The sequence below is a fragment of the Magnolia sinica genome, chromosome 14 (assembly GCF_029962835.1).
Source record: "Magnolia sinica isolate HGM2019 chromosome 14, MsV1, whole genome shotgun sequence".
Classification (NCBI taxonomy): Eukaryota; Viridiplantae; Streptophyta; class Magnoliopsida; order Magnoliales; family Magnoliaceae; genus Magnolia; species Magnolia sinica.
In genome coordinates this window covers 44,248,757-44,271,325 of record NC_080586.1, presented here as the reverse complement: position 1 = coordinate 44,271,325, position 22,569 = coordinate 44,248,757, and the positions used below count along the sequence as shown (strand labels likewise).

Genomic DNA, 22,569 nt, shown 5'->3' with positions numbered 1-22,569 from the left:
TATTTAGGTTTAGTTTATGTTTAAATTTCGATGTAAAAAGAGAAAACTATCAAGAGAGTTTAATTTAATAAACATTTCATCTATATTTTCTTTTAGATGACGTTGAATATTTATTGAATTTGATTAAATCACGTGGATTGTAATAAATATCATTATATTATAACTCACAAACCTTGGGATTCGGGTCTCGAAGACCTTATTCGGATACTTGAATTTTAGTGCATGACAAGTTGGTATCAGAGCCAGGTTAGATTAAAAATTGTGGACCTAGAGTAGTCTTTAAAATTAGTGACCCAAACATAAATCCCTTTGCTTTATGATAGGAAGAATAGAAATATAAACTTAGGGACCATTGCATTATATTGACATCATATATAATCTTATTTAGACTTGACATTGAACTAATAACCCAAATATCAACCCTAAGAAATTTTTAGAGTTTTTTTGCATACCACAGTAAATTGACAGCAATAGTAAGTAGAAAATACTTAACTTACAAAAGTCATAACTAATTAATTAAAACTCCTTTTAAGTTATTTCAAAATCCTAGTTGTAGATTAACAAGTTTAGTTTCAGTAAAAAAAAAATAATTCAAAATTGTAAATATAGGTTTATCCTTTACCAATATTAAGTTATGTGTATACTATTTAGAAATCGTTTGTTTCTGTATAGACCTAATTATCCGAATTTTAGAATTTTCTGCCGACTTTATATTAGGCTGAAATTTTATAGAATTATAGTAGACTCATATATGTATCCTCATAAAAAATTTTAGATCAATCTGACACTTATAAGTATCAAAAACATTAGCAGGAATAGTATCCTAGGAATCTGAATTTTCTGCACTCCAACCTTAATACATGGCACTCCTTGAATTCTCTTAATCTTCATGTGTTAGTCTTTTAGATCATCAAATCTTTCTTGCAACCTAATAAATTTTTCATGCTCCTAGAGACCTTAAATAAGATGAACTCCATTAATGATACTTAGAATTCAATTTAGTTACTACAACCTACCTTGGTTGTCATACACTAAGCTTACATGTTTAATTAATCGTAGATTATGGTGGATCAAAACATTGATGTCAGAGCCACATCAGGAGCTCCTGGTCCCGATACCACTAAAAACGGGTCACTTATGGGTGGAATTATTAGGGCCACAGGAGATCTTACAGCTCTTGTGGGCTATCAGATAAGACAAACTGAAACGCAAGGTCAAACCCAAACTGTTCACGTAGCTAATGAAGGGATATGAACTTTATTAGAAAGGTTCAAAAGACAGAGGCCGCCTGTATTTAAGGGTGGGCCTGACCTATCTAAGGCCGAGGTGTGAAAGAAACAGATTGTTAAGATATTCACAGTTATGAGGTACGATAAATACCAGAAAGTGGAATTGGCTATTTACATGCTAGAAGGGGAGGCGGATCATTGGTGGGACTCAGTCGTTAGGATGAACCCGAGAGTTGAAGCCTGGACTTAGGCCCAGTTTTGTGAGAAGTTTGACGATAAATACTTTCCTTTGTATGTGAAAAATCAAAAGGTGGGAGAATTCATGAAATTAGAGCAGGGTGATATGACAGTGATCCAGTATGATGCTAAGTTCACGGAGCTATCACGATTTGCAACTTTTCTTGTGTCCGATGAAACCCATAAGGCACAAAATTTTGAAGAAGGTTTGAGAGCCTCTATTCGTAGCCGATTAATCCCTTTCGTACAGAAGACCTATGCCGAAGTGTTGGAGCGTGACTTAATAATGGAGAAAGACATAAACGAATATTGGAAGAATCGTGATTAGAGGAAGGACGTAAAGAGTGGTGCTAGAATTGCTACACATATATCTCCAACCCAGAAAGATACAACTAAGAGATAGAGAACAACATCGACATCGATGGCCAGACTGACGACAGCACTTCCTAGACCACGATTTTCAGGATTTTTCTATAATTGTGGACTCGAGGGCCACACTTCTCGTTTTTGTTCCAGACCATAGCACACTCAATATCCATAAAGGTCAGGACCTTCACATCAGTCTTTCAGTCCTCCCCAACATCAAGCGTCACCATCTATGTCACAGCGACCTCCACTACATCCTTCCGCCTCATAGCCATCCTCGAGACCACCTTAGACATATCCACAAAGGTTGCTACAGTCGTACCCGAGGCCACCACATTAAAGACCTTCATCAGTATATCAAAGACCACCTCAGCAACCTCCGCCACAGGTTAGACCTCAGTAGTACCAGTAGTCGAGGCAGGAAATTCAGGCACCACGACCATAAGCTCAAGGACGAGTCTATGCCCTAGTACAGTTAGGAGATGACACAGTGCAACCATACAAGAACTTGGCACAACAATACGAGGGCTCAATTCAAAGTTATGATGTTCCAGCACAGTCTAAGGATAGATCGACCTAGACTTATGATGATGTCAGACCCTTATATGAGGATACAGCACCGCCCACAGATGATATTATTCAGCCTAACATCAAGGCTAGCAGCGATGTAGTTGAAGGTACCATTGTTATTTATTCGTCCTTAGCTAGAGCGTTTTTTACTCTGGAGCATTGCATTCATTAATTTCTTTCTACCTTTTATGCTCGCTTGGATTATCTCCTATTCCCTTAGATAAAAAGTTAACGGTAACAAACTCCCTTGGTAATTCAGTGGACCTAAGTCAGATTTATAAATCATGTTCGATCATGATCGAGAATGTAAATTTACTAACTAATCTTATAGTTATGCCGATGTGAGAATATGGTATTATATTGGGGATGGATTGATTATCTTTATATCGGGCAAAAATTGATTATTTTAGGAAGATAGTCATATTAAATATGGATGGGCGAGCACCATTACAATTCCATGGGACGCCAAGGAAGGGAGCACCAGTTAGTTTGTCAGTCATCTCGGAAGTTAAACCTCAAGGAGTAGAACAAATTTCGATTGTTAATGAATTTTCATAAGTATTTCAAGATATTTCTGGATTACCGCCAAAGAGAGATGTTGATTTCACAATTGATCTAGTACCTACGACTACACCAATCTCTAGAGCACCATACTATATGACACCTATTAAATTGAGAGAATTATGGGAGCAACTTCAGCGGCTTCAAGACCAAGGCTTCATTAGGGCTAGTACGTCACCATGGGGTGCACCAGTATTATTTGTAAGAAAGAAGGATGGGTCATTGAGGCTATGTATCGATTCCATCAACTTAAGGCAACTATCAAGAACAAGTACCCGCTGCCGAGGATAAATGATTTATTCAATCAATTGAAGGTAGTTAAATATTTTTCAAAGATAGACCTACGGTCAGGATATCATCAGTTGAGGATTAGAGATGAAGATGTACCCAAGACTGCCTTTAGGACTCGGTACTGCCATTAGGAATTTCTAGTGATGCCCTTCGGACTAATAAATGCTCTAGTACTATTTATGGACCTCATGCACAGGGTCTTCAAACCGTATTTAGACTGATTCATAATAGTGTTCATAGATGATATTTTAATTTACTCTAAGACGTAAGAGAATCATGCTGAGCACCTTCGAATAGCTCTTCAAACTCTAAAGGACAATCAGTTATATGTCAAAGCTTCAAAATGTGACTTTTGGAAGAATAAAGTAAAGTTTTTGAGGCACGTGATATCAAAAAAAGGAGTGTCGGTAGATCCATCGAAAGTCGAAGCAGTGTTAAATTGGGAGCAACCCACCAATGTGACAGAAGTGCAAAGTTTTCTCAGATTAGCTGGTTATTATAGAAGGTTCATTGAGGGATTCTCTAAGATAGTAAGGTCGTTGACTAACATGACCAAGAAGGCACTTCTTTTAAATGAAATGAAAATTGCGAGTAGGCTTTCTCTAAATTAAAGAAGTGATTAATGGAAGCCCCAGTGCTTTCTTTACCAGCAAAAGGGGAAAGATTTGTGGTATATACTGATGCATCTTATCAAGGGTTGGAATGCGTACTGATGTAAAGTGGTAAAGCAATAGCATTTGCGTCAAGGCAGTTGAAATCTTATGAGCAGAATTATCTTACTCACGACTTAGAGCTTGCAGGTGTAGTTTTTGCTTTAAAATTTTGGAGGCATTATCTTTATGGTGAGCAATTTGAACTGTACTCGAATCACAAGAGTTTAAAGTATCTTTTTTATCAAAAAGACCTAAATATGCGGCAGAGGAGATGGATAGAATTCTTGAAAGATTATTTGACATCTGCTATCATCCAGGTAAGGCGAATGTCGTAGCCGATGCGTTAAACGGGAAGAAAAGCAAGCTAGTGGCAAGTTTAATGATTAAAGAATGGGATATGCTTGATGTATTTAAAGATTTTGAAGTCAGACTTCGTATCGATGAACCTCGGGCTTATATCGGTAATTTAATGGTGCAGCCCACTCTGGTTAGTAATTTCTTAATTATCCATTTAGATTAGTCCTTTAATTCTTATATTAGGATATACTTATTCAGTTTTTTCTTTTCTACGTGTGACGAATAATAGAAGTGCGGAAGAATGATGCATGACTACAAGAGAAAATAACAGAAGAAGCAGAAAAGGACAATTCAGAGTGGCGAGTAGGCTCTGATGGTGGGGTCAGATTTCAAGAGAGGTTATGTGTTCTAAACATATCTGAATTGAAGCAAGAAGTCTTAGATGAGGCGCACCGCACAAAATTCACCATCCACCCAGGAGGAACCAAGATGTACCGTCATATACGACTTCAATATTGGTGGAGTAATATGAAGAGGGAGATAGCCAACTACATTGCAAGGTGTCTTACTTATCAGCAGGTTAAAGCGGAGCATCAGAAGCCGTCGGGACTTTTAGAACTGTTACAGGTCACAGACTGGAAGTGGGAGCACATATCGATGGATTTTATTATCAAACTACCGAAAACAAGCCATCATTATAATGCGATATGGGTGATCGTGGATAGGCTAACAAAGTCAGCATACTTCTTTCCTATACGTTTTTCTTCATCCCTAGACGAGTTAAGCAAACAGTATATCAAGGAGATCGTTAGGCTTCACGGCATTCCTGTGTCCATAATATCCGATCGAGACCCCAGGTTTACATCACGCTTTTGGAAGAGTCTTGAGAAGGCATTGGGAACGATGCTAAACTACAGCACGGCTTTTCATCTGCAGACTGATGGGCAAACGGAGCAGGTAAATCAAATCCTAGAAGACATGATTCGCAGCTACATTCTTGACTTTAAGAGAAATTGGGATGACCACCTCTATTTAGTAGAATTCACCTACAATAATAGTTTCCAGTCCAGTATTGGCATGTCGTCATTCTAAGCTTTATACAGAAGACCTTGCAGATCACCAAATTATTGGACCAAAGTGAGAGAAAGAACATTGTTGGGATCGAAATTAGTGCAAGAGACATCCGAGAAGATTGTCGTTATCAAAGAACGTCTACGTACCGTTCAGAGTCAGCAGAAGAGCTACGCCGACAATCGCTGAAAAAACTTGGAGTTCGCCATAGGATACCATCCGTTCCTGAAGGTATCCCGATGAAAAGGAGTTATGCGATTTGGGAAGAAAGAAAAATTGGCACTACGCTACATTGGACCATTAGAGATCTTGTAGAGAGTATACCTTGTAGCCTATAGACTAGCCTTACCTCCTCAGCTTTTTGGCGTTCACGACGTATTTCATGTATTTATGGTTCGGAACTACGAGAGAGATGCATTGCATATCATTGACTGGGAGCCATTGAAAATCTGGGAGGACATCTCATACATAGAGCAACCGGTTCGCATCCTCGATAGGAAGGAGCAAGTACTTTGGACAAGAAGAATACAACTTGTGAAGGTTCAGTAGGGGCATCATGGCGAGGACGAAGCTTGGTGGGAGCGAGAGGATAAAATTCGAGAGAAGTACCCTCATCTCTTCATATGATAGGTATGTTAAATTTCGGAGACGAAATTTCGTTAAAGGGGGGTAGAATGTAACAACCCATTTTTTTTTTGTGGTAACCAACCCCACCGTCCACTTGTGTGTGGCCCACCAGAGTTTTGGATCAGCCTCGTTTTTGACCTTATATCCTCTCATGGTCAGGCCAAGATGATAGACAGATTAGATTTATATCATCGTTAGTAGGACCCACTATATCTTTAAAAAATAAAAATAAAAATTTTATCCTCCGCAGGTCTCCGTCGCCTAACCCACCTTCTCCATTCTTCCTTCCTTTTCGTACGGTAATGGGCACCGAACCATCCCACGAAACGAAACTACCTACATTCCCCATTCTTCCGCCTCGTTCCTCACATTCATTAAAAAGGAAGAAAAATTATAAACAAAGATTTAATCATATCGAAAATGGAGAGAGAAAACCCGGTAGATCAAGAGAGAGAGGGAGAGACAGATCATTAGACTTTTAAGGTAGGTGATCTTATCTTGAGGTTTATCATTTTCAGTTAATTATTATGCTTATTTATTCCAAAATTTTGATAGGAATATTATTGTCAGTTGATTATTATATAGGGATTCCTACTCATTTATGAATTTCTATTTTATATATTTCTGATATTTAATGTTGAAATTATATATATATATAATAAATTTACAGAATAAAATAAACAATTTATCTAAGTTTATATTTTAATTTAGAAATTCTATATATAAAAAATTATTTGTTAATATTAAAATTAAAATGAGTTATTCCTAAATTTTAAAATTCATTTATATAAAGGTAAATTATTAAAAATAGAATATGTTCAATTAAGTTATGAATTTTTTTAGTTAGATGTAATATACTATATGCAGATAGATTTTATTATTTTATATCACAATTATTGAATTTAACTCAAAATTATTATTTTTTTAAAAAAAGAATTAATAACTTAAATTAATTTGTAAATTTTAAGCCTTGTTTAATATATGTATTTAATTTCATAAGTAATAATTAATTAAATTAAATTAATCTAGATCGAGTAAAATTTCAAATATTAAAATAATTTGTTAATTTAATTTAAAGTAAAGTGGTTACAATTAAATTGTTAACAAGCAGTTAAATGAAAATTTTAATTTTTAGAGTTTGATAATTAATATTAATTATACTAATTAGGAACTAAAAATTATTATTATTATTATTATTTTGTTGTAAGAATTAAATTAATGTAAATCTAAATTTAAGGTGACTTTGAAGGCTTTAAAAATAATTAATTATAATTCAAAATTTTAGTTATTTGATAACTATTATGAACTCTGACTTGTATGATTTCTTAAATTAATTAAGTCGAAATTTAATATGATATTAATTTAAACTTTTAATTATTATTCTAATTTAAACTTTATTTTAAGTTATAAAATTAAATAATAATAGTAATAATAATAATAATTTAAATATAAGGTACAACTAAACTTTTATAAATTAATAAATAAGAATTTAAATTTTGAATAAAATAAATTATTTACATTGCAAATAAGTAAATAAATTCAAAATTCAAAATTTGAGACAAAATTGGTATTTTAGCATTTTCAGGAGTTCTTGTAAATTTTCCAACACTATTACAGAAATCAACTTGATATTTTAACAAATTTCAGAATCAAAATTTTAATAACATCGAATTAATGCACCTCGTATAGAACCTGTATTACAGTGTAGAAATTTGATTTATTAAATTATTATTTATTTATTTTTGTTGATTTTAGAATTATTCATGTTATTCATGCTTCTCTATTGATTATTTAATGGTGAGAAAAAAAAATATAGTTGTATCAGCAAGTAGGGCAATCGTATCCCTTAGGTGAAAGTCCCTAGAACCTACTAGATCCTTTGAAGTCTCCTCTGTGTACGGCGTATGAGTATAATTATGTGCATGGACATACATCAGAGGTACAACTGGAGCAGTAGTCTGACCAGCTAATGTATAAATGGGTCCATCACCATGAGGTGTCAGTGCATGGGCGTTAATGAAACGTGACCATCTACTTGGGTACGGTATTGTAAGAAATTATATAAATGTTATGAGTATTCATGGAAAATATCATATGCATCGCATTTTCACAATTCTTTACTAAAATTCATTATTTGTATTCTATTTTCCTCTATTGTTATAAAAATTTGATTGTATCTGAACATGTTAAATTTTGAGGAAGAAATGACCCTACTGGGCTATTATGCTCACCCTACTATAAAAAATGTACAGGTGCAGAGCTGGATTACTACGAGCAGGCGGGCCTCTACTATTAGTTTTATTTTCTAGAAAATTAGGTTTAATTTTAATTCAATTCAGTTTTTTGTTATTTAGGCTTAGTTTATGATCAAATTTCGATGTAGAAAAGGAAAATTATCAAGAGAATTGAATTTAATAAATATTTCAGCTGTATTTTCTTTTAGATGATGTTGAATATTTATTGAATTTTATTAAATCACGTGAATGGTAATAAATATCATTATATTATAACTCATGAACCTTGGGATTCGGATCCCCAAGACCTTATTTAGGTACTCGAATTTTGGGGCGTGACATGATGTCTATTCACACCATCCATACGTTTTTCCATCTAATTTAAGGGGTTGAAACCAAAATTGAAGAATATCCAAAGATCAGGTGGATCATACCAATGGAAATAGTGGGGATAATGATTTCCACCGTTGAACCTTTCTAGGCCCCACAGTTATGTTTATTTGTCGTCCAACCTATTCATAAGATCACACAAACATCGATGAAGGGAATAAACAAATATAATCTTGATCCAAAACTTCAGTGGCCCCCTAGAATTTTTCACCAGTAGATGTTCAATTCAACTGTTTCCTTTGGTGTGGTCCATTTGAACATGGGATATGCCTCATTTTTTTTCTCAAGGCATAAATATATCCCGTAAAATGGATGGATGGATAGGATAAAATACATGGTGGACCTTACTGAGTTTACTCAATACGCTTAGCGTAGTAACTCACTACGCTGACCGCTTACTGCTACACGACAATTGCGTGGAGCTCTAGATGCACGACGGACGACTGACTCCATCTCCACCACGGATTCGTGAGGATGAGAAGCTCCTTACACAATCGCGATGATAAGCTTCCATCAGCTTTACCAAAACTATCAAAATTATCGTGAGATTTTCAAAATCTAGGTGATATTTGTCACATGCGTGTAAGTGGCTCATTGGACGGAAGTGTTTACCGTTGAGATAGCGAGAGATCATATCGGACAGATAAAAATAAATAAAATAATAATAACAAGGAATCCAACGAAACCTAAATCAAACTCCAAATCAAATTAGAATCCTCCGTGGCATCTGCGAGAGCAAGCTCAAACACAGCAATGGCAGAAAATGATCAAACGACAATGGACCGCCGAAAGGAGGCGAGGGTGGCCATTATGGAGCTGGCCAACATGGTAAGTGTCCCGATGTCCCTCCACGCCATCGTAACCCTCAACATCCCTGAGGCCATCTGGCAATCCGGAGCCAACACCCCTCTCTCCCCTTCCCAAATCCTCTCCAAGCTGGGCCCAACCACACCACCAACAGCCCCTTCCCCCGACCCCCAAAACCTCCAACGCATCCTCCGGATGCTCGCCAGCTACGACGTTTTCATCGAACACCTGGACAGCAACTCAGCAGACGAGCGCAGATACTCCCTCTCTGAGATCGGGAAGACCCTCGTCCCGGACAAGGACGGCTTATCCTACGCACCCTACGTGCTCCAGCACCACCAGGATGCGCTGATGCGGGCGTGGCCGCGGCTGCATGAGGCGGTGCTAGACCCCACCGTCGAGCCCTTCGTGAAGGCTAACGGCGGGGTTTCGGCGTACCAGTACTACGGGGAGAAGCCGGAGATGAATGAGCTGATGCAGAGGGCCATGGAGGGCGTATCTGGTCCGTACATGAAGGCTATGCTTGATGGTTATGGAGATGGATTTAAACAAGTGGATCGGCTCGTCGATGTCGGTGGAAGCTCCGGCGCTTGCTTGAAAATGATCATGGACCGGAATCCGCATGTGAAGGAGGGGATCAATTTCGATCTTCCAGAGGTCGTCGCCAAAGCTCCTTCCATCCCAGGTATTGGTGTTTTTTAACGTGCGCTGGGTTTTGGAGAGCCCGCCGCACTTCTTTTATGGGAGCGGATTTGATGCGTCTCCGGTACCACGCAACGAGCACGACTTGGCTGCGACCCCGAACCAGCTGCGTGGGGGATACCTCGATGTGTGCATTATCTATCTGTTTTTCAATATAATTTTAGGACACGGCGAAGAAACGAAGCACATACAAATTTTAGTTGGATGACTTTCTCTTGTGGTGTTTCCAATTGAAATTTGTATCTACTTGGTTTTGTAAACCATGCCCTAAAATAATACGGAAAGATGACGTGGGCCCTATGGATAGGGCTGCGGTCATATCGCTGGTCAACCAAGTTGCGGTCCCACTTTATAAGGTGCGGCCCTTACCATGGGGCCGACCTTAATGTATGGATTGTACATACATGCAGTACATTTGTTTTGCCAGGTCATTTTAGGAGACATGGATTGCCTACCACATCACCATGTCATGGGAACATCCGATGATAGGAGGTTAAGTGGGGCCTATTGTGATTTTGTGTGAAATCCACCATGTTTGTCAGTTTTGTCAAATCATGGCAAGGCTTGGACAAAAAAATAAGATAGATTCCTAGCTCAAGTGGGCTGCATGATAGAAACAGTGAGAACCATTGAAATTTCGTGTGGCCACAAAAGTTTTGTATTAAGTTAATATTCGTGTTTAGCAGCGAATATTTTAAAGTTACATGTAACTTGAAAAATAACCCAAGTGCTTGTTAAATTTTGACAATCTCTAGGTGTAAGAAAGTTCCGGGACAAAGTAGAGGTAATTTTCATCTCCAAACAAAATATGCAACAAAGTTAATTATAACTTTCTTACATTTTATAACAGTTACAGGCATCCAAATGGTCCCTAGACATTACACTGGATCCTAGGGAGGTTTCAATGGTAGAGATTTAACTATTTTTCTCTTGTGCAGCCTACTTGTGTTTTGGATTTGCCTGTTTTTTGGGCTTATATCATAATTAGATGAAATGGATAAATGGGGTGGATTTTTTACAAACATTCTACTGCAGTGATCTAAGTCTCAATTCAGGGCATGGCCCTGAAAAGAAGCAGATCAAAATCTTGGCTGGACCGCGATAGGTAACAGTGGTGATTGACCATTAAAAACTTCCTGTGGGCCATAAAGTTTTGGATCAAGCCACGATTTGTTTTCTCTCTTTATCTAAGGTTTGTGTGACCTTATCAATAGATTGAATGGCAACTAAACATTATGGCAGGCACTAGGAAGTTTTTAACATTGGCTAGGGGTTTAATTACCATTTTTTTTTCCGTGATATGGTCTACATGAGTTTTGGACCTGCTTTATTTTTTGACTCATGCCTTAAAGTGAGTTGGAAAAATAGATGGACGGCGTGCATATACAATGCATACATCATGGTCTATCAGGGGTACTTGAGCTATGGAACGAATTGAACCGTCCAAATGATGGCCCATTTCAGAAACTTTACAGTAATTAGATGGGTGACGGACGCATCTTCAACCAACCTAATTTTGGGCGGTGACCCATATACATGAGGTCCCAGAATCTGGACAGTTCCAATTCTACTCGGGAGTGAATCAATGCTAAGGGTATGAGTACCTAGACACCCTGATCCATAGCTCAAGTGGTAGACTGAGTGAATGATACCTAGTTTCAACACCGATATCTTGGCATCGATTCCCTGGTGGGGGTGGCTAACAGTGAAGTGTGAACTTACATTGAGGTGTACTAACAAGCTTTAAAAAATAAAAAATAAATAAAATAAATAAATAAAATAAAAAATGGTACAAGTACCTTGTGCACTCCACCACAGTATAAATGACTCTCCAGCTGGCATGTTTCCCTTGGAAATGGATTGGCTACTCCCCTGGTACCAGCCAATGTCTGGTGGTCGGTGTTCCGTGGGCCCCACCATGATATGTGTTTCATACATTGGGTGCATATATTTTTCTAGATCATATTATAGTATGAGATAAAAAATTAAGTATATCCCAATCTCAAGTGGGCCATATTACAGGAAACCGATGTTGAATGAAGGTTGACCATTAAAAATGTTTTGGGGGCCATAAAAGTCTTGGATCAAGTTGATCTTTGTTTTTTCCCTTCATCTAGGTCTTTATGACCTAATCAACTGATTGGACGTCAAATAAACAGTACAGTGGGCTTTAGGAGGATTTTAATGGTGGATATCTAATCACTATTGTTTTCCCATGGTGTGGTCCACCCAAGATTTATATCACTCTTATTTTGGGGATCAAACCCTAAAATGATTTGTAAAAATGGATGAACGGAATGGATGAAACACATACATCATGGTGGGGCTCACAAAGCACAGACCACCAGCCACCGGGATGGTGGCAGGGTAGTAGCCCATTTCTGTTTCCCATGACCTGGAAACGTCTACAACTGAGACGGTGGATTTCCTGTGAAAGCCTTTTACACGAAGTTACTGCACCGAAATTTACCCCGTCTTTATGAGATCATTTTTGTTACTTGAGACCAAAAATGTGAAGTATCCAAGACTCAAGTGGGCCGCACTAAATGAAAAGGTGAGTAGGGAATTTTGTACCGTTGAAACCTCCCTAGGTCTACAGTGATCCTGATTCAAAACTTTTGTTGCCTCGTGAATATTTCAACCACGTACGTTCAATCCTCACGTTTTCGACCCACTTGAGTATTTGATCCGGCTTTTTTTTGCCCCATGTCCTAAAATGATCTAAAAAAACAGATGAACGGGGTGGATTTCTCACAAACATCACGGTAGGCCCCACCTAGGTTTTCAAGGTTGGAATTCATAGGAAATCCACATCCCTGCAACCCTAGCTCTGTGGGCCCACCATATTTTATGTGTAAATCCACTCCCGTCGTCAACCTCAATATAAAATATCAGACCAATAGGAAGGATGTGAAATTGCTTATAGAACATCTAAATTGACAAGGTATGGCCCACTTGATATATTTGGATTAGCCTGCTTTTCGTATTTTTGTTGGGGGAAAAATAGATGAGTCGATAGGTTGACTTATGGAATGGACCAACCCTACAAACCAACACGGATCTAATGTCATTTGATCCTTAAGAGGCATTTACTGCCAAAGACAGATTGACCTTCAAGGAGGTCGATGCAACTGTAAGGACACTCAAAGAGGATGCAACTGTAAGTTCACTCAAATGACCAACTGCCAACCTAACTTATACGTTGGCCATAGCTCGATATAACCTCTAACACAAGGCAAATACCAATCTAACGGAAAGCTCAATATTACTTGCGCCTACTATATCCGACACCTCTATCACCCAACCTTTTTCTCGGACTAACAGTCCAGGAATCTCTCCAAGGGTATCAAATCAGATCTTGAGAACCTCGGATGACGATAATCTCGAGAGAATCCTGGACAAATCCGGATACCTATGTTGAATGATCTCTAACATATCAGGAAAAACCCCTTACAGCATGATCTTCCTTCTCCCATAAATAGAGGTACCCCCAACCAATGTAAGGTACATATACATACCCTAATATTCGACTGGTGACTCTTTTCCTTAAGATCCTAACCTACAAAAGACTTAAGATCTTGACTTAAGCATTGGAGGGTCTCCTGTACAAGCCAGAGTCTCCTTTGTCTATTGCTTTCGTTTATGCAGGCCCTAAAGGGTTAACCAAGGAGGGTCTATTGGAAATTTGCATCAACAGTTTGACGCCTTTTGTGGGAACGACGTCTCAGCCGTTCCTACATTGTTCCTGCATTACCAGAAAAACTATAATGGCAAGAGGGAAGAAGAGAACTCGATCCTCCCCAGTTGTAGCTCCAATTGCGCCTGACCACGTACTACCGCCCCCATAGCAACCCAAACAACTGGAAAGCCATCGGGGTTCTTCCTCACAACACCAGGCTAATTCTGGTTTCGAGAGTCAGGGTCAGCGGTCTCGTATAAAAGGAGGACGATTGAACTCCCTCAAAAAGGAGGTCAGAATGCTGAGAGAGAACATGGGCTATATGAAGCAAATGCTGGAACAACTGTAGCCAGAGCATGTGGAAAGAACCAACAGGGAGGATGAACAAACATACTATAACCCTCCTCAACCTTCCTGTACACGCACGGCCTCTCAGCGGAGCCAACCACCCTCCTAGAGGAGTCAACAACATAGCTCGGCTAAACCAGCTGCATCCCACATATCAGAGACTGCGACCTTGCCCACTTCCGATCTACGTCATAAGCTAGATCGGAAGAAGCACAACAAAGCCCCAACCGAAGCTACGTCGGAGTGGTGAACCCTGGGAGGCTAAGTTAAAAAATCTGCGAGATTAAATCGGAGACATGCAACAGGCCTACAGAACTAACGCGCCAACACAAGCCACAGTGGAGGAATTTGATCCCCCATTCACTGTAGACATCATGCAGGCATGACTGCCAGATCGGTTTCGGTTGCCTCAGATCACTCCATTCTCAGAGAGTACCGACCCGTCGGAACATATGGAGTCCTTCATAGTCTACATGGAGCTCCACAATGCTTTTGACGCAGTCATGTGCTGAATCGTTTCCCTAACTTTAGCTGGGGTTGCTTGACTGTGGTTTAAGCAGTTGAAACTAAACTCTATTAGTTCGTTCTCCCAACTCAGCCAAGCCTTTGTCACGAACTTTATCGGGGGAAAGAAGAGGCTCAAGGCACCTGCCCACCTCCTTCACGTTGTTCAGAAAGACAGCGAGCTTTTGAAGGACTAGATCAAATGCTTTAATCTGGAAGCTTTGCAGGTTTGGAAACACTTAGAGGAGCTTGTCTTAAACGCTATCATGAGCGGACTAAGGGATCGACAGTTCCTATTTTCGCTGGACAAAAACCCTCCTACAACAATGGCCGAACTACTGAATAGGTTGTAAAAATATGCTGACGCTAAAGAATCTCGTATCTTGCGGGAGGCCGTCCAGAACAAGGTTTCTCCAACCAAGAGCAACAGACAAGGGCAGAACCAAGCTCGACCAACGCGAACAGGAAAAGGAAGGACGACCAACCACGAGACAATTGTCACCCGAACGAGCGGCTCAATAGTAAGTTTAAAACTTACACTCTTCTCAACAAAACTCCCGAGCAAGTTCTGATGAAAATCCAAGACAAGCGCATTCTCCACTAGCCGAACAAATTGAAGTCTGATCCCAAAACAGAAGTAAAAACAAATATCACCTCTTTCATCGGGACCACGGACAGAACACGAGTAACTACTTTGACCTCAAACAAGAGATCGAGGCACTCATCCACAGTGGCTATCTTGGGGAGTACGTCAATCATAGAGGAGATCAAGTCGTGGTGAAAGATGAACAACCAGTCAACAACGAGCTAACCGGGGTGATCCGCACGATCTTTGGAGGCCACAGAGGCAGAGGAGACTCAAATAATGCTCGGATGGTGCACGCGAGGAACATTGGTCGTCTTGAAGACGAAATTCTACTTATCGAAAGGCCTTTGGAATAGTAAAAGGTGGAGACCCATAACCTGACCTTCACCGAAGAAGATGCTCGAGGAATCCACCATCCGCACGACGACACACTTGTGGTCACTCTAACCATAGCCAATTGAAAAGTGTTCTGAATCCTCATGGACACTGGATCATCAACTAATGTCCTCTTCGCTCAGGCTTTCGACAAGATGGGAGTTGGTCGATCTCTACTTCGACCTGTTAAAACCCCATTGCTCGGTTTCTCGGGCGGGAAGGTCATACTTGAGGGAGCAATATAACTCCCACTTATGGCTGGAGACGGACAAAACCAAGTCACCACAATGGTCTATTTCTTGGTAGTAGACTGTCCATCTGTTTATAATGCTATCCTTGGTCAACCGTCCCTGAATGCCCTGCGAGCTGTGGTCTCGACCTACCACTTAGCCATGAAGTTCCCGACTGAGAAAGGTGTTGGATCAGTGAAGGGCGATCAACATGACACTACACGATGGCACTACAAGCTTCACATCAAGCAATGATCGTCACTTCTTTGGATCCTCATGAGGACTACGAAGAAAGAGGTCGCCCCATGGAAGACCTTATTCCCGTACCACTCAACAAATTTGTCCCTACAAAGGCTGTCCAAATTGGGTCGTCCCTAACGGCCCCACTACGGGACAAGATAATAGCTCTCGTCCGATGTTATGTGGGCGTCTTCGCCCGGTCTCATAAAGACATGCCTAACATCGACTCCAAGATCATCATGCATCGTCTGAACGTCGACCCGACTCACCGACCTATTCGACAGAAGCACCGCACGCTCGGTCCCGAAAGATATTCCGTGATCGAAGAAGAAGTCGACAAACTCCTCAAGGCTTTATTTATTGAGGAAGTGTATTATCCAAACTAGATAGCCAGCATTGTGTTGGTCAAAAAGGCAAATGGGAAATTACGGGTCTGTGTAAACTACATAGACGTGAATAAAGCTTGTCCCAAAGATAGCTTTCCTCTTCCTTGAATCGACCAACTGGTCGACATCACCGCTGGGCATAAGCTACTCAGTTTTATGGATGCTTGTTCTAGTTATAATCGAATTTTAATGCATCCACATGATAAAACAAAAACTACTTTTGTCACTGACAAAGGTCTTTATTGTTACCGAGTCGTGCCTTTTGGATTGAAAAACGGAGGCGCTACTAATCAGCAACTAGTCAACAAAATACTCACCTACCAAATAGGGCGAGCAATGGAGGTCTACATCGACGATATGCTTGTCAAGAGCATAAAAGCTACGGATCATGTCACTGATCTCTAGGAGATGTTCGTAATCCTTCGTAAATTCTGAATGAAGTTGAATCCGAACAAATGTGCTTTCGGAGTTAGCTCGGGAAAATTCCTCAGTTTCTTCGTCAGCTAACGAGGAATCGAAGCAAACCCTAAGAAGATCAAAGCTCTCGACATGGAGTTACCAAGGACGACCAAAGATGTTCAACGACTTACTGGGAGGATCGTGGCTCTCAATCGCTTCGTATCCCAAGCTACAGAAAAATGTCTCCCCTTCTTCAAACAATTGAAAGGGAAACAAGTGCTAGACTGGACAGAAGAATGTGAGGTGGCTTTCCAGAAATTTAAGCAATATCTAGGGTTGCCACCACTACTCTCCAAACCTGAGCAAGAAAAGTCCCTACTGTTGTACTTGGCTGTCTCTGATGCAACGATTAGCTTCACTTTAATTAGGGAACATGCAGGAAAACATTTCCTAGTGTGCTACATCAGTAAAGCCCTAGTTCCAGTCGAGACCAGATACCCAAAGCTAGAAAAATTATCACTGGCTTTGATCATCCCCTCTTGACGTTTGCGGCCATACTTCCAAGCTCACACCATTATCATCATGACCGATCAACCACTACATCAAGTGCTTCAAAAACCCGAAGCTTCGGGAAGGCTGACTAAGTGGGCAATTGAGCTAAGTGAGTTCGATATCAGGTATCGATCCTACTCAGCTATTAAAGGTCAGGTCGTGGTTGACTTCATTGTCAAGTTAACTCATACCTCTGGGTAAGATACCGACCTACACAGACTGGATCTCGTCCTAAACGTTCCATCTGGCCAAGCATCCAATGCCCAAGCTACACCTGACCCACCCAAGTGGATGCTCTATATTAATGGCTCATCCAACTCTAAGGCAAGTGGGGCCGGGATAGTTTTGGAGACCCTGTACCATATATGTATGCAATATGCCTTACGATTCAGATTTCAAGCCTCCAACAATACATTAGAATATGAAGTTTTGCTCGTCGGACTTAAACTGATAGCTAACATGGGAGCATAACACCTCAAAGTCTTCAGCATTCCCAATTGATCGTCAATCAAACAGCTGAAGAATACCAGGCCAAGAAGGAATGCATGAAAGCCTATTTACGGAAGACCAAAGAATTGATTGGTAAATTTTAAAAATGCAGTGTCACCCTGATTCCTTGAGCCAAGAACTCCAAAGCTGACATGTTGGCAAAGTTAGCCACTGCAGATAAAGACGATGTTCCAGGATCTATCCCAATCAAGTTCCTTATGAAACCAAGTATCGACGAGGCCGACCTCGTCACAGTTCTTCTAATAAGTTTAGAACCTACCTGGATGGATCCAATTATCGACTATCTCAAAGAGGACGAATTACCCGAAGATCGAATGGAGGCATGTAGGTTATGAATTAAGGCAGCTCGCTACGCCATGCTTAACGACGTCCTCTACAAAAAAGGTTTTTATCTCCCTTATCTCAAATGTCTCTGACCGGATGAAGTGGACTATATCCTAAAGGAGAGCTATGGGGGGATCTCTGGAAACTACTCCAGAGGCCAAGCTTTAGCCCATAAAGTCATTCGGCAGGGTTATTATTGGTCGACCATCCAAGCCAATTGTCGACAATTCGCTTAGAACTGCAACAAGTGCCAACGCTTCGCGACCATACCCCGATAGCCACTTGAAGAGCTCACCTCTATGATCGGGCCATGACCATTTGCCCAGTGGGGAATCAACATTATCGGCCCTCTCCCCACCGGCAAAGGTCAGACTAAGTTTGTCATAGTAGTTGTTAACTACTTTATGAAATGAGCTAAGGCCGAACCATTGGCGAAGATAACCGAACAAAAGATCATCGACTTCATCTGGAAGAACATTATATGCATATTCAGAATTCCTTAAACGATCGTCTCCGACAATGGAAACTAGTTCGATAACAAACAGTTCCAAAGGATGTGTGAGAACCTCGAGATTCATAATGTCTACTCCTCGTCATGACATTCGCAGGCAAATGGACAAGTCGAAGCAGTCAATACAATCATCAAACATCACCTCCGAACCAAGCTCAAGAATGCCAAGGGAGTGTGGGCCGAGGAACTCCCTAAAGTCCTTTGGGCGTACCGAACTACCGCTTGAACAACCAATGGGGAGACGCCCTTTTCATTAGCATATGGAGCAGAGGCGGTCACTCCAATAGAGATAGGATTTCCAACAGCTCGGACAGAGACATTCAGCGAACAAATGAATACCAAGCTAATGACACTGAGTCTCAACCTTCTTGAAGAAAAGAGAGAGAAAGCTTGGATCCGATCTGCTATCTGCCAGCAGCAAGTGATGCATTTCTATAGTGCCAGAGTAAAAATTAGAAGATTCTGAGCTAGCGACTTGGTCCTTCAAAGAACCTTCCAAAATACCGAGGAACTAGGATTGAGAACTTTAGGCCCGAACTGGGAAGGACCCTACATAGTAACGAGTACAAGCCAACCTAGCTCATATTGACTAGAAGATCTGGATGGTCAACTCCTACCACACCTTGGAACGCTAAACATCTCAAGATCTATTGTCCTTAATCGATCGATGCGCAAGTTTATTATATATTGATCAGCCTCGAGATAAAGCTAATAAAGATCTATTATAACAGGACTCCTATCAGTTCTACTATGCCTACCAGATCCGATTAAGGTTCGACTAAAGTCCGACTAAGGTCCGACCTATGTTCGAGCTGAGGATCCGACCTACATGATTCGACCCAAATTCGATACATCTAGTGGATCCGACTCATCTATTGGGTGTGATCTACTTGACTTAGAAAAATCTATTATAGAAGACATTGTTTCAAAAAGGCGAAAGTTTCATTAATAAAGCCGCAAAAGGCACATTTACATCGTTCTACATTAAGCCCCGAAGGGCACATTTACATCGTTCTACATTAAGCCCCGAAGGGCACATTTACATCGTTCTACATTTAAAAAGAAAAAGCAAAAGAAAAAGGGAAAGGTATTGCAAAGGGAAGTTGGTCTTCAAGCTTCAAGGGGTTGCTCGGGAGCCACTTCATCACCAGACGCGTCGAAGCTTGACTCGGATTCGTCGAAGTTGGAGAGATCTAACTCTGAAAAGGCCTCCTTCATGGTCTAGATGCACTTCGCCTAACCCTGACGATAGAGAGCATTTCTGTCCTCTACGTACACCTAGGAGTATTGATATTCCTTAACAGCATCCTCCCAAGCTTGGGTGATGATAGCTCGAGTTCCTGCCTTAAGCTTTTTGAGCTTCACCTCAACCTTCTCGAGCTTCGTCTTGGATTCCTTGAGATTCGCCCCCAGCTCGGCCTCCTGCTGGGCTGACTTTGCAAAAGCCTCTTCAAGGAGCTTCTTCGCGGCCTCCAACTCGACCTCTGTAGAAGAAGCATGAGCTTGGGACTGAGCGAGCCTCTAACTGGTCTCGATTAGTTGCCCCCGCAGCTGCGACATCTCAATACGCACATTCAACATGCACGGGACGAGCTGCCAAGGTGAAGAAAAATTGAGTGAAGCTAAACAATCGAAGAGAAAGATGAACTACTAATGGAAATGTGCTTACCCCAAGGAGGCTCGTCGTTGCAAATGCAAGGGTCGAGTCCGCTGAAGAGTCGAAAAATTGAGGAATTCCGCCTTGGGCACGTGCCGATCTGCCTAAGGAAGGATCCCCTTAATAACTCGGCGAAGGCCCCGATCTTCCTCCTCCCCTTGAGCTCTTGGAAGACCTGCCGAAGGACGGTCGACCTCTTCCACCCTTGTAGAACGAGCTTCCACTAGAAGCTCGGAAACTCACTGTACCTCAGTAGAGGATGGCCCTTCCCGAATGGTCGTCCCGACCATTGCAGCAGCAACGTCAAGGGTAGGCTCCATCTTTGCTTCCTCCCCTTTGACCTCCATCACAACGGGGAAAGAAGGGTCGACCTTCCCCTTATTATTGGAAGAGGTCTTTTGCCTCTTCCTTTTCGGAGCCACTGTCTCTTCTGGGGAAGGCACCTGGTGCTTGGAAGCGGGCCTTAGCAAATGGTGAGCTTCATGCATTTTTGCATTAAAACATGAAGAAACTCAAATTATGGAGATCCATGAAAATTTCTAAGTCCTAAAGCTCGGCTAGAGTTCTTACCAAAGTTCTTACCGGTGAGAGTAGGGTCTAAACCTGACTTAAGAAGTAGCTCGAGTTGGAGAAGCACCCTCCAAGATCTTTCCTCCTCCTTTAGCGCTTTTGATCCTCTGATCTGAGTAAGGGATTCGCTGTCCAGCAGGGGAGCGTGCTTGGGGGTAATTGCAACAGAAGACTTGTGTGAACAAGTTAAGAGAATTCGAAAATTGACCAACCAAGATCAAGCTAGAGAATAACTACATCTGAAGTATACTGACCCGGGTCGAATAATGCTGTGGGGACCAAGTACTGATCCAAGACTAGGTCGACCACTTCCCAACATCCAGAAGCCTAGAACCACTTATCCCTCCAATTTTTATTGGACGATAGAGGGTCAGTAATGAGGCTCCCCCCGATCCCCCGCTAAGTGGAGAGATAATACTAGCTAGGGTGAAACTTGTTCAGCTTTAGCTAGTATAGATGGAGGAACTCCTCGATAGTGAGTTCGGGCTGCTCTAGCTTGGAACATAAGACCACGTAGTCGATCAAAACCCTCTATCCATTAGGGATCATCTACCTCGAAGCCAAGTTCAGGCGAGCGAGTACTCGCCTTACTAAACCTTGCAGAGGGAGCCTCAGGCCGCATTGAAGGGCGACCTGAAAAATGGCGACTGCCTACTCCGGAAGCCGATCAAGAAGCTCGTTTGGCGAGGGGAGTTGGAGTGTTACATTGTCAGGGACATGATACCCCAATCTGATTCGAGCTAACTCCGCCTCAGTTAGGGTCGAGGGCACAGGGCCTCACGGACCCTCCTTACTAGCAGACTCTTCTGGGTCTTCTTCACCGGATAGGTCGTGCTCTGCCTTAATCGACCTCTCTGTCGGGGACCCCTCCACCAGTCGTGATGTCGGAAAATCGACATCGTCCATCACCATCAATGGCGACCCTGGGTTTGACATTACCCGGAGGCTACTCGCTCCACTGTCGCTGCCGGAGGCCCCCTCCAATGAACTCAAAGGTTCCAACATGACGGCTTTTTATAGATGTTTAGAGTCGCTGATTAAAAGAAAAAAGAGAGGAGGAGGCAAGTGATATTTGAAGCTCACCGGGGAAGAAAGAAGTGCCCAGCCGCTGGTGAAGACAGTCACCGGAAATCTCCTATTCGCACTAAGGAAAACGACTGGATGGGAAGAGGTGAAAATGTAAACGAAAATGACTAAGGGTTAGGGCTTCCCTTATATAGGGAAGCCACATGGCAACGCTTGAGTACACCCATCAATGCTGGATCCGTACGGCGTCCCCTCAACTACCCCCTCCTAACACGTGGCGCGACCCCATGCGTTGCTTGACCCTAATATCGAGTAATGGCCACATGTCATGCTCTTGTTGACCTATCACCAAAACGGCAGCCTGACAGATCACATGACCTCGAACCACGAAATGCCACGCCATATTTGATTATTGACATACTTCGATTGCCGTGCTGGCTGCCATAACTGGCATTGATGACAACATAACCCGACCTAAGTTATACTTGGCTTACTTTCCAGGCCTTTGTAGATCGGCTCAAAAAGTAAAGGGGGCTTACTGTTGGGGGAAAAATAGATGAGTCGATAGGTCGACTTATGGAATGGACCAACCCTACAAACTAGAATGGAGCCACTGGGATTTGAGCCTTAAGAGGCA

The 22,569-nt window shown here is 41.4% G+C and overlaps 1 protein-coding gene across 1 annotated transcript in view; it reads left to right on the top strand.

The window, feature by feature from the left end:
- The first annotated feature begins 9,224 nt into the window (after nt 1-9,224).
- LOC131225163 (nicotinate N-methyltransferase 1) overlaps nt 9,225-22,569 on the top strand; it is a 50,924-nt gene continuing 37,579 nt past the window's right edge. Inside the window, exon 1 of the mRNA XM_058220628.1 lies at nt 9,225-10,018. Coding sequence (XP_058076611.1) covers nt 9,280-10,018 — 739 coding nt within the window. The 5' untranslated portion in view covers nt 9,225-9,279. The remainder of the gene's footprint in view (nt 10,019-22,569) is intronic.